This window comes from Haliotis cracherodii, unplaced genomic scaffold (assembly GCF_022045235.1).
Source record: "Haliotis cracherodii isolate W230 unplaced genomic scaffold, xgHalCrac1.p SCAF_4, whole genome shotgun sequence".
NCBI lineage: Eukaryota > Metazoa > Mollusca > Gastropoda > Lepetellida > Haliotidae > Haliotis > Haliotis cracherodii.
The window spans coordinates 51,288,707-51,304,741 of record NW_027266297.1 but is presented as its reverse complement, the minus strand read 5'-3'; the positions used below and the strand labels follow the sequence as shown (position 1 = coordinate 51,304,741).

The following is a 16,035-nucleotide window of genomic DNA, read 5'->3' as shown; positions in this document are numbered from 1 at the left end:
AAGTTGTTATCCATAAACTCTGTCTACCTTGTGAAACCCTGCGCTCTATCAGCTGGGGAGCAGGATGACGCATAACAGATGGCTGCAAACCTAGTATGTTGTGAAATGCCTGAGAAGGTGTAATCATTAAGGTATCAACGGGCGCTGCATCGGCACCCTAATGAGTGGCTGAAGTACAATCAGTGTGTAGGGATGAGCCACTGTCACTGGGGGGGGGGGGGGGAGGGCGTCTGCTCCTATCTGCTGGTTTGAGGCTAGGCTGGCACATCCTGCTTGCCAAGTTACTGTGACTGATAGATGACCTTAGTCGTCAGAGCTATCTCTGTGGGATTGGCTGTCTTGCGTAATGGTGGTTAAAGGCACACGCTTCTTTAACTCATCAGGAGCACAGGATCTCGCAGCATGCCTCAAACTATCGAGATGATAGGCCTGTGAACTTTATGGTGCACAAGCCTTGTCCCGAGAAGAAGCTGCGGTTAAGATAAAGACTTCAGCCTCTACTCTGATGACGTTTCTTTTGTCCCGTGGCCTGGTTTGCCAGCCTTCTGTTTGTGAGAGGGTTATGAATCAGTCACCTGCATGGGTAGACCAGCAGTCGTAATCCTTGAAGTAGTCGCAAACCTTGAAGTGTCTTTCAAAAAGATTTTTTAAGCTCCGATATATTGTGCCTCATATTAGCAAAAGTAATAGCTTGTCACAGATGTGGTAATGGCTGCCTGCATGGATTTAGAGATTAGATCTAAGTTAAGGGGACAGGAGGTATTGGATGAGGCTGGGCAGGCTTGCTGCTAACCCCAGCGGACACCACCTAACCTTCAAGTCCGGACCTGGGATTTACCCCAGCAAGTGGCGCCTGCTCATTGGGCGGGTGGGATGAGGATTGCTACTTGTTTACACAAACGACAGCCTCCTGCATCACCTTCTTGATACCGGAGTGCCCGTCAGTGGGTGACAATGTAGTCTTTCTAGTTGACTTTGAGTCCAAGGTGACTTGGAGTTTGCAAACTTCTCTTTTGAGAGTGGGCAGTAAAACAAACATCTTTTTCCAGAAGTGCACATGATTTTACTGCACCTATGGCACTTAGGACAAGGGTACCCAATGATCTGGTTGAAACTGCACATATACCAATCTTGGGTACTTTCTGGGTAGGTACTGCCAGTCTCTGTGTCTGTATCTGCCTTGATTTATAATCTGCAATCATGATATCCATCACTGGAATGTCTGGTCCAGACTCGATTATTTACAGGCCGATGTCACATAGCTGGAATATTGCTGAGTGCAGCTTTAAACAAGAAACAAATATAATCTACAAAGGTTCAGTGTGATAATGCAAACTAAAGCATGTCTAAGAAGGTGTTCACTTCAGCACATGCAGCATCTTCCTGAGGCAAGGGAGTTAACTGACTATAAAAGTCCAGTTTCCACCCTTGCCGAACTAGGCTGGTATTATGGAGTTACATTTTGGCTGGACTAACGAGTCTTTGCATAGTCCAATAAAAATTGTGCACCGAAATCATGCAGATTTCGGTCGATTGCAGGATTTGCTAAGCATGTGCACCGCTAACTTGTTGTCAACAGATATTTTCTAAATCTTTTCATGTTTTTAATCAAGGTGCTCACGTGATTTGATGCCCTTTGCGATGTAAGACAATATATAGATCTTGATTATCGATCAGATCATCTGGACTGGGCGCCACCGTTTTGTTTGAAGTAAATGCATTGATACGAGAGGTGGAATCTGATTGGTCCATAGGAGAGGCATAGAAGGGACATAACTTGTAATGGCCACTGGTGGCGCTACGAACGAGCCCAGGAATTCCAGCATAGTTCGGCAAGGGTGGAAACTGGACTTTTAAACTTGGGAAGATGCACATTCAGGTGAGGTGAGGCCAGGTGAAAAGGGGTTTAAAGTTGTGTTCAACATAATTGCACTTATATAGCGATGTGCATGTATGTATGTGTGTATGTGTGTGGCTGCTTGTACTTATAGTGCTAGCCCACTGAAATACCATGCTGCAGTTTAATTCCGAGTTGGCCAGTCCATGTTTTAGCCCCTTAATGCCAAGTGCCAGGCAGGGTAACATCAGGTACCATCTTTAAAAGTCTTTTAGTATAATGTAGCTAGGGATCAAACCCACCATCTTCCACTCTCCGGCTAGATACTCTATCCACTAGACCATGGAGGCGGTCTCAGCACACTCAGGAAAGAAGTGTCATTTTCCACCTTGCGCATGCACAGTTGCATTGACCAACATATATCTACATAGGTATCTGGCAGGGAAGAAGAGGTCTGTAAAAGATTTTATAGTGTGATGTAATAGAGGTAGGGTTTTCGAAGGAATTATGAACTTTTAAGAAGGATTATCTTTCAGCCAAACTCAAACAACCAATAATCACATACCATGCCAAATTCTACCTTGTCCATCCCACAAGGCTGCAAGAGTTTTCCTTGCTCCATCCCAGAAGTCATGAGCATAGGCATCTCTGAGTCTGTGTCTCTGCCTGTACACAAGCAGAAACAGGACTGAGGCATAGAGGAACACGAGGAGGATCAGTGGCAGCAGGAAGGAAATAATGATAGGGTAGGTCAGCCATACTACCCAGCGTAAGTAATCAATGTCCAGTTGGCCAACTTGCTGCAGAATATAATCCACACACACAGTCAAGTTGTACATCTCACATCCTCAAGCCCACCATCCACCAACCTAAAACATACAACATACTCAACATTATATATAAATATATGGTTGTATGATGTATCATATGGTTGTATAATTTACATATCACCTGGGGTAAAGGCCATCTGATATCTACTGTAAGTGTTCAATACACAATATGACACATCGAACATGAGCACTCAGTTGTCTTGTTAGAGTGACATTAATCATCAATAACCAAACAAAAATGCATTCTTAAACTTGAGTCAAACTTGCAAGAACTCAAGTACATGACTGAAAATACCGCTAGTTGAATCGTCCAATTCACTTCACATAATAAACATGTCTTCCTAATGTATTTGTCAATGTTTGAAATAAGGAATAAAAAAGAAAGGGTCTCCAATAACAGATATTGTCACAGCATGTTTATTAAATTACACAATGATACATGCATTGATATGATAACATATCAGTCCTAACCACATTGTGTGGTATATTTACATTCGAGTGTACTGGAAGTGACCTCTGAACTTGACTACATGTGCGCATGCATGAGCAGAAGCTCAGGGGCAGATGGGAAAATAGCAGAGGAAGTAGCGCGCTTACGAATGGCGGGGATTTGACATGAACTGTCAGTGGTGTGTTGAGTGAGAGAAGGACTAACCATTGCTAACAGTGGAAAGGGCAAAAAAAGTAATTAACAGATATATGCAGAGGACTAAAGTTACATGTTTGAATCATGACTACCACAGCACTTTTGGCAGACATAGGATTATATGAAGGTCACAGTTGTGACAATATCACAATGCTCAACAAAACGTAACATAATAACCGTGAATAAAAAAACATTTGTATATGCACATATGACTGAGCAATGGATGATTATTACATTTTCGAATGAATTGCATGTCAGATCAGAATTTTGCGACTATATTTTAGAGACCACATTGCTAGGATCATAAACATAAAATTTCTGCTGCAGAATAATTTGATGAATGTGTCTACTTCAAGATTAAAGGTTGTATAGGGTCATATGCTGTTCCACATACCACATACTTACTGCAGATCAAATGCAGAGAGGGTAAAGAGTGAAGTCATGGTGTCTGCAGGTATTCTGCAAAAACAGTCATGTTGCCCATATTGCCTCAAGGAATCTCAAGTCTTAAAACACCACTACTTACTTTCTGTCCAACCAGACAACCATGTTTCACAATAACCTCAAAACTCTAAACTGACAATGAGGTAACCATGTTTTAAAAAATCTGAAAGCTGACCTTGACCTTTGAGTAACTTTGATTGAAGCCTTTCCAAAAGAGGGCCCCATCTTATGGAAGGCATGTAAAAGGAGAGCCCAACCATGATGGACTGCGTTGATGGACTGGAGTTGGTGTATTTTTCGGCATAATCTGTTCTGAGATTCACACACATCTGACAATGATGTTGGAGTGCCTGCATCCCACTGGTGTAAGAGGCTTCCTCTTGGTGGTGTAAAACATCCTCCACAGCATGTCATCACTTTTTGAACAATGCTTGCCAAGCAGTTCTTTCTTCAGGTGTATGATTTCTTTCAAAGTGAGGCAGCCATTAATGAATACTTGTAACAAGCTTCTAAATCTCTTGGTATGTCTCTAATGCTGAAAAATGTTGTCCGTCGAAGGGATGGGTAAAGCAGGTGAAGCAGGCAGTATGTCTCTTAACAAGCTTCTAAACCTCATGGTATGTCTCTTAACAAGCTTCTAAAGCTCTTGGTATGTCTCTTAACAAGCTTCTAAAGCTCTTGGTATGTCTCTAAACAAGCTTCTAAAGCTCTTGGTATGTCTCTTAACAAGCTTCTAAAGCTCTTGGTATGTCTCTTAACAAGCTTCTAAAGTTCATGGTATGTCTCTTAACAAGCTTCTAAAGCTCTTGGTATGTCTCTTAACAAGCTTCTAAAGCTCTTGGTATGTCTCTTAACAAGCTTCTAAAGCTCTTGGTATGTCTCTAAACAAGCTTCTAAAACTCTTGGTATGTCTCTTAACAAGCATCTAAAGCTCTTGGTATGTCTCTTAACAAGCTTCTAAAGCTCATGGTATGTCTCTTAACAAGCTTCTAAAGTTCTTGGTATGTCTCTTAACAAGCTTCTAAAGCTCTTGGTATGTCTTATAACAAGCTTCTAAAACTCTTGGTATGTTGTCCGTTGATGGGATGGGATCAACACATCAAAACAGTCCCACCTTTAGGTGTGACCATCAGCAGTGACACATGCAATTCCGACGAGGGCTGTGAAATGAGCGAGTCAGATTGCGATGAAAATTATCATGATACAACCCCTCTTATGCTGTCCTTTCCTGTACCGTTGTTTAGCATGTGTGTATTTGTGCTGTTCCTCCTTCTGTTGTGCCCCCTCCATTCCAGATGGCAAATTCTACACATAACAACATCACAGTTTCTAAAACAACTTTTTCCAATGATCAATGGTGATGGGAATAAAAAATAATAAACAGCAGATATATTTTGGTACAGGGAGTAGTATAGACAATGACAGTTCTGGACCACTTCCACTGGAGCCAGATTTATATACCTATGCCGCCACCACAGAGGGAATTTTTTATGTCAAAATGATGATGTAATTCAACAATCGTCATGATTCGTTTTAAAAGTATAATCAATATTAATTAATAATGGATATAATTTACTATAGCCCACGAGGATATTGGAAAGGTATAGGAGCAATAAAAAAATGACCCACTGCGGCTAAGATATCTAAAGATGCGGCCAAGGATTGGCTAAAGAAACAAGCCATATGGCAAATATACTTACCGGCACCGCGTTATATACCGAGGAAAAGGTTTGATATTTTTACAACAAATGAAGTTCATCAGGCTGACCTCTTGTTTCTTCCCCACGATAAGTTAAGACGCAAAACGTATAAATACGCTTTAACCGTAGTGGATGTGGCTAGTCGCTACAAAGAGGCTGAGCCATTAAACTTGAAATATTCAACAGAAGTAGCTAATGCACTGAGCCGCATATATAAACGTGGACCACTAAAATGGCCCAAGGTCTTTCAAGTAGATCCTGGTCACAAGTTTATGGGATCAGTAACTAAACTGTTAACAAAGCATGATGTCGCAATCAGGCGTGGTGAAAAAGAGGCCCACCGTAGTCAAGCTATCATTGAAAGATTTAACCGGACATTAGCGGAACATTTGTTTTCGCTATCAGTATGGGATCGAAATGAAATCGGAATGATTAAGATCAACTGAATGGGTAACACAATTATCAGCTGTTGTGTCAGCGCTGAATAATGAAGTAACGAGATTAATCGGTAAGAAACCATCCGATGCGATTAAAATGAAATCTGTGACTTCCAAATCTTCAGCACCGAGGAGAGGCAAAGAACAAAAACTTCCGGATAGAGTAAGCGTAAGATATTTATACAAGCCCGGTGAACTCGAAGGAGGCCTACGTCGCGCAACCAATCCGATTTGGTCCCTTAGATATATAACATTAGTCGGTTGGTTATGAAAGGAGAGCCTATTCTTTTTTATCTTAAAGATGGACTGGGCAGGGCATTTGTACGAGAAGAGTTGCTCATAGTTCCCAAAGATACAGCATTACCACCATAACCATAAGCATAGGTAGTTACACCATCCTTATCAATCCATCTCTTTGTATCTAAGGGGGATAACGATGTCTTGTTCATTCTTAATCCATACATCCTGTGATTGTAACTTCTTAAAGAGTTCATCACGTGTTTGAATGTTCTACCATTGAATTATGCTTCTTTATACTGTTCATGTTTGATATGTTTTTTTACTACATACTTCTTAACCCCTTTAGCTTTTCTTATCTCTCCATGATCGGACTTCTTTATAGAAAACATCTTAGGTCATAATCAGACATTCTTCGCAATAGGGGTCCCAGCACATTCATCCTTCATCTTACCTAACACCTTTTTATTTACGTACTACGCTGTGCAGTGGATTATCTTTTGGGTAATTGCTCGTGTCGTATATATCTATTTTTTCTGCCATATCTTTATGTCGGTATATAACACCTCACATCTATCGCCGTATTGCTTCTTAAGTTCGTTGTAATAAAAGTCATACACTAAGTGTTTTAACAAGTCAGGAATACTCATACCAACGTTTACCCCGTCAGTTGAATTTTATATTACTCTTCTGCATATGTAGAGCGGCTAAATCGTTATCAAATATCTTGCTTCTGTTAAAAGCCGGACTGGCTATCAGTTTCCCGTGTCTTTCTTCCTCATTAGATCTGACTAATTTAACATCAACACGCTTCCTTAGATTCTCCAAAGTTTTACCAAATACTGAGTGATTCATGAGCTTATATAGGTTCTTTTTGAAATCGCTGGTAGCTATCTTTCTTAAATATGTGTTCAACCTTATATAGGGCTCCATCCAAGGGCTGTGATCAAACTTTAGAACTCTGTGTATTTTCTTTAGTTTCATACCCAACAATAGATATAACTGGAGATTTCTGTAGTGAACTATATATTTTATCTTATCCATCAAATTTGGTACAAGTTTTTCTACGTTAGCAAACCTAGTATTACCCATCAAGGAGTGTTGATATTCCGACATCCAATCTTTATTAACCATTAATCTTTCGGGAGCTAGCAGATAACTGTTATGGTCTTTATGCAACGAATTTGGATATTCCAAGTCAACTTCTAGTATGTATCCTTTATCAGAATCTGTGTGAAACGATATCACATCGATATCATTCACATCAACCCACTCAAAACCACCCGTGGGTAAAGGCTGACTCATAGCCCATCCATACAAATTGTTGGCATCGAGATATGATATGTGGTTTACTCGGATCATATCCTTCCACTAATTTATTATTAGCCTTAGAATACCTTTTTGCCGTCATCGATATACCACCCTTAATCCTTTCTCAACAAACAAGTGCATATCGTAATCGGTGAGTAGTTTTAGTTCTAAACCAGTCTTCTTCAACAATGCATCCCACGATAGTCTGGGACTGGAATAGTACCATGCCGGATCCAAACCGTATTGTTTTAAACATGTCTTTCTAGAGTAACAGTACATCGGTTTTTAAGTACAGATCATGATAATCACCTAAATTCTTACAACTTAATTTATCCCAGACCGTCAGAGCATGTTCATAATCGGCATCTGTTATTTTAGATTCTGTTACGTTACTATAGAATGATTCAAGGGGTGGTTATTTAGTTTCATCGAATCTAGACCAATCATCCATATATTCGTAAGGATATACACCTTTTCTCAGCAACAACTGAAGAGTTAACCGATCAGTATATTGATTTGTTATTGCAAAGTCATTGGGATTGTTCACATTAGCTAAATTGTCCAGGGAAGATAACAGAAACTGTATGGAGTCTATGAATCTAAGCCCATTACTTTGCTTTGTTCTGGCTTTCCAGGAATTCTAGGAACTTTCCCGCTGCATCGGGACCTCTGTAAATCACGGGCGGGTTTGTATTCCCATCATACCTTACAACTAAATATCCAAACCCGCAAGGAATATGTTCTTGAGTTTTGTATGTAAAACTACATTCAGTATTGTGTTCGGTATTTTCTATTGGTTTGATAAGTGCTTCGAGGTCAGCGTAAATTACGTACAGTACTGGCATTTGATTACAATAATGTTCAAATTTTAATATATTTTTTCCCTCTTTAGGCATATTGATCCTGATAGCAGTCTGTCCAACACGTCTGCAGTCTTCTTTATGCGCTCGTAATAGATCTTGTCTGCTGAACCCATGCAAGCATCTTTCGCAGAAATATTTCTTTCCATCATGTTTTGTTTGATCGCATCATAGTCTGCTTAATCTCTTTATCATGTATAATGATATTTATCATCTTTTTCGATTAGAAAGAAATTGCTTCTGGGAATATGTTCTGGGGCGGAGCTTATCCTATGTACAACAATTCCTTTAGAAGAATGTCCGAAAACATTTGTATCTAAATTATTTTGCTTTTCCACCTTATCAATTTGTGAGATTGGTGTAGGTTCATCTATACCATCAAAGTTGAGTCCATCGTTTTGTGGATAGCTCGAAGGTCTATCCGGATGTTTGTTTGTGGGGAGCAATGCAGATCTTATCGTAATTCTTAAACAGCCATCGCCTTTATTTTTTACATTAACTATAGCTTTTTTCTAAACGGGGGTAAATCTATATAAGATCCACCTTTGAAAGGCATATAATTTGCTATATTTAAATGTAAACTATCGATTTCATCTACAACCCAACCCGAACCTCTATTAGTCCAGCATTCTAAAGTTTCTTGTATCCGTTGAATTGATGTATCTAATGATGTGTTTATAGTATCAGATTCAGTTATAACTTCTTGATTGCTCCAGAAATAAGGTTCGATATATTCAGCGTCATTTTTACTCAATGACATTTTAACCGTTAGCTGGTATTTTATACTATTTAAATCATCTAACTCCTCGTTAATTTTGCTCGATATGATGGGCTTAACATCATTAACATCCATGTTGGAATTAATATCCATCTTCCAACCTCTTAGATGTTTACCCACACCGTCTGTGGCTACAAATCTTAACTCATCATCTGGTTGATTTTTATCAATAACCAGTTCATTTTTTTTCTAGTAAATCAATCAATTCAGCTTTTCTTATTCGAGAATAACCTCTCAACCCACTGTTTTTTGCTCAAGCTTTGAGTACTGTAACTGTCTGGGGTTTGTTGTATTCCAAATTGAGTAAATCAATCAATTCAGCTTTTCTCATTCGAGAATAACAACGTAGTCCACATTGTTTTGACAAAGCTTTCAGTTCTCTGACGAAAACCATTGTGGTATATACAAAATAAATCATATGTCTAAATGGTTATATTTCCATATATCTTATTCTCCCCAACCTATTCCTCTCGTTGATGTAATCTCTCTTCCTAGTGTAAATAATCTGCTTCCTAACCCTATCAGCACCGTGTTTCTTACTTTAACAACAACGACATTTGACATCTATCCCCCATACAGAACACATATAATTTACATTTCCTTGTCTGATGGAAAAAGCATGAGTACCACAATATATACCAACGCATGGTTTCTGACATTGAATTGACTTCCCCATGAGTGTATATCTACACAGATTCATGATTATACACCTATCATATCATCTGTCTAAATGCATAATAATGTAGCTAAATATGGACACACCAGTCAACCCCAAAACTACAAACGCTATCTAACGGTCTTTCTGAGCCTCTGACGGTGTATTAAACTGAGAGATTGTTGGCCTTGGCATTGGGTCAAGTTTCTTTCCATAAACAAGGAAGTGTTCGTGCATGGCAGATTCAACATCCTTAAACGTTTGAATTGAATGTCTTTGTTTACTCAGTTCATCCTTAAAAAAATCTAATCGCTCCATTCTGCACCTGGCCCATTGTGACTGGGCTTCTTCGAGTTGTTCTAATGCTTTCTTATGTCTTTTCTGCTCCTCTCCTTTCATACTAAAAAATATATAATTACTCCCCGAAAAAGCTAGAGCATTAACAACAGCTCTACCGACAATCATCACAACTGATGCCATACTATGTTTATAAAATAGTCAAATGTTTAATTACTTCATTATGTCTTCAGGGATAAGCCCTTGTTTGATTAGCATATCTTTTGTTGCCATTGCTAATCCTATATGGAGAACCATCATACCCATAGCATAACCATTAAAATCTAGCTTGGGTGGTGTGGATTTAGTAATCATTTTAGCTATATGAGCATAGCCAATGGCCAAGCCACTGAATGATACGTTGCGTTTACCAACAGTTTACCATCTGTAACTGGAGTAGTCAAGCTTTTATAACATTACATGAGGGCTTAACTTTAATTGAACCTCATCTACTTTTCTAACTTGTGGTGTTTTCTCTTCCCCGGTCTTATAAAACCATACCGCTGCTATAGCAACAACCCCTTGTATGTAGGGAGTCCAAGTTTTAATCGGGCTATGTTCAGTATTGTAGGCCTTTGCCTTCCTCGCTAGCTCACCCTTCCTACCGGCTGCGACTTTTCATGGATTCTTAGTCACTCTGACATGTGGTGCAATCACTTGTGTTTGTGGTGCAATCGGTTGTGTTTCCTGGTTTGCTTGTGTTTCCTCGTTCGCTTGTTGTATTTCCGTCTCCATTATTAATAAGTGGGCACATATGTTTAAACTGACAATACCTAGCCGTTATTAAAGCTGTGGTCACCGGAGCTAAGAACATTCCGTATCTATGTTAAAACTCACAGCTTACTGCGCTTATAGCATGTTCGATGAATGGGTCTTTCTCAAGAGATTCGCATAAATATGGGCAATGCTCTGCCGGGATAGGGAGAAACGTACTAGCTACGACTGTGTATAGTTGTAACATAGCCGAACCTATTGTTTTAGTCATGGTAGCTCCCAGCCTAGACGCAGCTACAGTTTTTTATTTTCTCGGACAATTCCGTACGTAACTTTCATCTATTAGCCCCAAACCGCATCGTACGTGCCCGGATACAGTCACATATCCATAATGGCTAATCGGCGACCCGCACGAGCTAGCACACGGCGCCGTACATTGTCAGAAACGGACGAAACGGAACCTTCGACTATCGTCTCACGGTCTCGTCAGGCTAGAAGACAGATCCCTTATCTTACAACCGAAGTCTTGCGTCTACGTCTAGAAGACATGGGTTTCAAACTTCCAAAAGCTTGGGGACGGAAGATACTGTTGCAACTATATACCGAGAATCCCCCAAAGAATACAGTTGAATCCAGAGAATCTCCAATGCCGCTGACTACTGGGAGGTCACGGCCCACACCTTCTGCCACTGTTAGTAGGGCACCCGACAACCCACTAGCAGACCCAGACCTAGTTGCCTCCCAGGCTAATTTAGACATGGATCATCATGTTAGCAATGGACCCACCATCACGTCCCTCCAAAATCAGTTGAAGGAACTAACAGACCTTGTCTACACCTTGGCACAGAATCGGTCATCTCCAGCACAACAACCGTCTTCAGGCAACATAGCCTCTCCAACTCACACGGCCCAGAGTCCTCCAGCGACGTCGCCTGCATGTCAAGATTTGTCTCAGACTGGCATCTACCAACGTTCCCAAGATACAACTTTTACAGGACCACATCTGTTTCCTCAGGTCGGACACACTACTGCAGCAGTGTCTTCAGATTCCCTCCCACCAATTGATCTGGTCCCTGAGCAACTCGTGACAAAGATCCGGGCAGGTAAATATGTCAATCTGGCATCGCTCTTGACCACTATCCACGACTTTGGGGACGGTAAGGGAGAAACAGCTCCCAAACTGACTAGACCCTTGTCTCCTCGGGAATTCACTAAAGCATTCCGAACGTATCGGAACATCTACTGTGGCCAAGACGTCCATAAGTAAACACAAATGGAACCTCATGAGGAATATGTGTTAGACCTAGCGGCCCAATACGAATCGGACGGATAATTTGGGTACCACAAGCGCTTCGCCATGAGAGTGGCAGCGTATGCAGCTATTGGAAAACCAATAGATTGGTCAAAACCTGATACTTACATTTTTAATGCTTGTTGTGCCCATTTGAAGAGGAAAGTGTGTTCTGGTTGTGACAGCATAGATCACATCAAAGCAGAATGTCCTAATGCTCCCTTCTCCTTCAAGCCAGTCAAGTTCCCTGGCGATCGAATCCACAATCAGTCCCGAACCAGCAGAGAACAAGATTCGAAAGGTCGCACACCCGTGTTCCATGCTAACAGAGAAGTGTGCAACAACTTCAATGAACTCGGGTGCTCCAGGGAACGGTGTCAGTTTGCACATACTTGCCTAACCTGCCAAGCTACCTCTCATGGAAAATCTTTCTGCAGGCAGAATAAACGCAAATCGGATCAATGACAAGACTTAGTGGATAGTCCTCCAGCGAATGTTAGTGTCCTAACACATGAACTCCAGGCACATCCAGATCGTGATTTCGCAAACTACGTTATTCAAGGATTTACATTTGGATTCAATCCCATGATTTCTGCAGCACCAACTGTGACTTTAGAATGTGCGAATAATCTTACTGCCAGGAGAAATGCACAAGCCGTGGATACAGCAGTTCAAATAGAGGTTGATAACGAGTATGTATGTGGACCTTTTCACCTACCTCCCTTCAAAGTTTGCCGTATTAATCCACTCGGTCTGGCAGTGGGGAAATACTCTGGCAAACAGCGTTTGATTCTCGACTTGTCTGCTCCACACAACGACAGCAATCATAGCATCAACGAATTAATTGACAAGGACACATGTTCTCTATCTTATGTGACTATAGACAATGCTATCCGTATTATTATGCAATTAGGACCCAATGCGTTCATGTGTAAGGCTGATATTAGAGACGCTTTCAAACAGGTCCCTATTCAGAAAGACTTTTGGCCTTACTTCGGATTCAAATGGCGAGGTAGTTACTATTTCTACAAACGTTTGGCTTTCGGAGGCAGGTCAAGCCCCAAAATTTTCGACAACCTGTCTCAAGCCCTCTGCTGGATTCTCCAACACAATTACCATGTTCAGCATATTCTTCACCTCCTGGACGATTTTTTGACAGTTGATTCTGCCAGCTACCCAGCGGATAAAACCTTGACCGACCTACATTATGTTTTCCAGCTGCTCACTTGGGTTATCTGCCACTCATAACTATGTCATCTTAGCCAAGCATGTACAGGGAGCGCATAATGAACTTGCTGATGCTCTCTCACGCTATCAGTTCCACAGGTTCCGCCAGCTAGCCCCTCATGCAGCCCCCAGCCCCACGCCGTGCCCAGACAGCTCAACCGTGACATGGTACTGAACCAGCAGTTAGTCAACATGTGGACAGCTTCCCTCGCCCCGCGCACCGTGACTACCTACTCTACTGGTTATCAGAGCTACCTTAACTTCCTCATCAGATATCAACTGTGCCATCCTCTACGCAACCATCACCAGCTGCCAGTTATAAGTGAGATACTGCTACAGTATTTCACTGCCTACTGCTTCAGCGTCCTGCATCTCCAATGTGCTACAGTCAAGAACTACCTAGCAGGTATCCGTTTCGTTTACCTTCGCGCAGGTATTGATACCTGCCTCGATCACCCTACTGCACCTAGTATGAGTAGATTACAGACCTTACTTCGAGGATACAAGAAGCTGCATATTTCAAGCACTAAGAAACGTCTACCTATCACCTACAACATCTTGACATGCATCATGGCGGCATTAAGGAATGGAGTGTTTGGCACTCGGGCAGTTCCCGGAACTAACACATCATGTGCGCCGAGATTAGGAAAGCAAACCAGAAGTGTTTGATTCTGATCAATGGTACTCGGGTTATTAGTCTGAAGTCTACGTTGTAGGTTTAACTTGCGTCTGTATTGCAAAGACATTGTTTATATTGAAATTATGTTCCCTTATGTTTAATATAAAAAGGGATGATTTTGATCTAGATGACTTTTATAACCCGAGTAAAATCAAAGATGGTACTGAGGAAACCAGCTTTATGAATCTTAACAATGAACTTTTGCAATCAACCGTTAATGATTATTACGATGCCTTAAAAGAAACTCCAATATGTTGTGACTAGTAAAGGAATATTGCGACTGCGTGGCTCTCCGGATATTGATCTGATGAATTCTCGCACTCGTAAGCCCCTAGCCTTTTCTACGATAGCTTGTAAACATGGCATCAATATTGTTCGTAATGAATTAGGTTTTGTTGACTACTCACGAGAAAAACTTTCTGCGAAGACTACGAAGGTTCTTCTGGCTGTGCGTACTGAACTCGGTGTCATAGATAAAGATAATTTGGAAGAAAGCTCGAAGCTGGCCTCGGAGAAATCTTGGATACATACTACGATAATTCCACGTTACAGGTACCATCCTCGGAGTTCAGTATTAGGGAATTACGAGGCCTTGACAAAGCAATGCAAACAATGCGGGGAGAACTCATCAATACTACAGCCAAGCTATCCGAACTCAACAAGCTTATAGCTTATGAGGAAACAAAACTTGAACAGGCAGGCAATGAATTCAGTAGATGCCGCGAAGCTGAAAGATTGCATAACTTAGAAGACGAAAGATCGGCCCGCCTCGAAGCGGCTTCGAGTAATAGAAACGCACTTCGTTCACAAATCAGTCAAATTCAAGAAACTATCGATCAAGTCCTCAAGGATGACACTACACTGGCCGATAAAATAAAACATTGTTCAGAGAACAGGGGATAACCATTGCCAGTATTTTAACTGCATTGGGATTTATTATATCGACTTTGACTCTCGCATTAACCGGTGGTACAGGAGGTGGCACACTGCCTAGTGATTGGGGTGGTGTAAAAGATTGGATAAAAAAGCATTTAAAAGCATTAGGAGAAGCACTGGGAAAGCTTGCTGGGAAAGCTTGCTGGGAAAGCCGCATCTGCACTTCCCGGTATAATAGGGAGTATAGTTTCCTGGCTCTTGAATTATTAGCAAAGACCACCACTTGGCTTAGTAAAAACTTGTGGGCACTGGTCGTAGCAATTGCAGGGCTGTTGTACTTATCCATTAAAGACTATTTATCAAAATCATGAGTAAACCAGCAGCGACTCCACCTACTATAAGCGCTGTTTTTTCATCGATATGTTGTTGATTTTTAGCTGCAATATGTGGTGGCACCTGTGGTTGTGTATCAGTAGATGGTTGTGAAACATGTGGTGTCTGAGGCTTGACTATTCCTGTTTCACTTGTGTTTGTTTGCGTTATTAATTCGGTGTTAATATCTGAATTCATACCTGTTTTTTGTTGATCGGAAGCAATAACAATTTTATCATAATAGCTGATCACTTCACCGATCTTAAGTTCCATATTACTCGGAGACATGTATAGACCTGCCCCATAAACATAATCTACTTTGGATTGAGCGTACTGTAATACATCTTGATAACACTTTATAGAAGATGGTATGTCAACTGGTGAATTAATAGCATCCTCTACGTTTGCAAAAAAACTGTTTTTGCACATCGAGCGCCATCCCAGAACCAATTATTCCCGTTCGTGTTTGCGATTGTGCACCAAAAAGTGCCCATACATGAGTTCTTATTGATTCATTAACTCTTACAACTCCTGGGCTAGTAATATTATTTTCTGTTTTATCATTAAGAAATTCATTCCAAACGTTTGCGGTATCGTTCAGTTGCACAAATTTTGTAACAATATAAGCTAAACCACCCTTAAAACTCATAAGATCTCCTCTCCAATCGTTACTCGCAAGTTCCCAGCCATGATTAAGATTATGCAATCTTACAAAAAGACTGTTTTTCTGTAACAACTTAAATGGATTGAATGGTTGATGAGTTTTTTAAACTAAATCATCGCTTTCTTCTTTAACAGTTCTTTT

At 40.8% G+C, this 16,035-nt stretch overlaps 1 protein-coding gene across 6 annotated transcripts in view; it reads right to left on the bottom strand.

Moving 5' to 3' along the window:
* The window catches only part of LOC139478808 (DGAT1/2-independent enzyme synthesizing storage lipids-like), a 117,152-nt gene that overhangs the window by 91,396 nt on the left and 9,721 nt on the right, over positions 1-16,035 (bottom strand). For 3 of the 6 annotated variants that reach the window (XM_071261447.1, XM_071261452.1, XM_071261453.1), the window contains exon 2: positions 2,403-2,706. In XM_071261447.1, the coding sequence (XP_071117548.1) occupies positions 2,403-2,676 (274 nt within the window). In that variant the 5' untranslated portion in view covers positions 2,677-2,706. Of the gene's footprint in view, positions 1-2,402; positions 2,707-3,932; positions 4,016-4,871; positions 4,959-16,035 lie in introns of those variants that run through there. The other 3 variants (XM_071261450.1, XM_071261449.1, XM_071261451.1) reach the window with 3 other exon arrangements.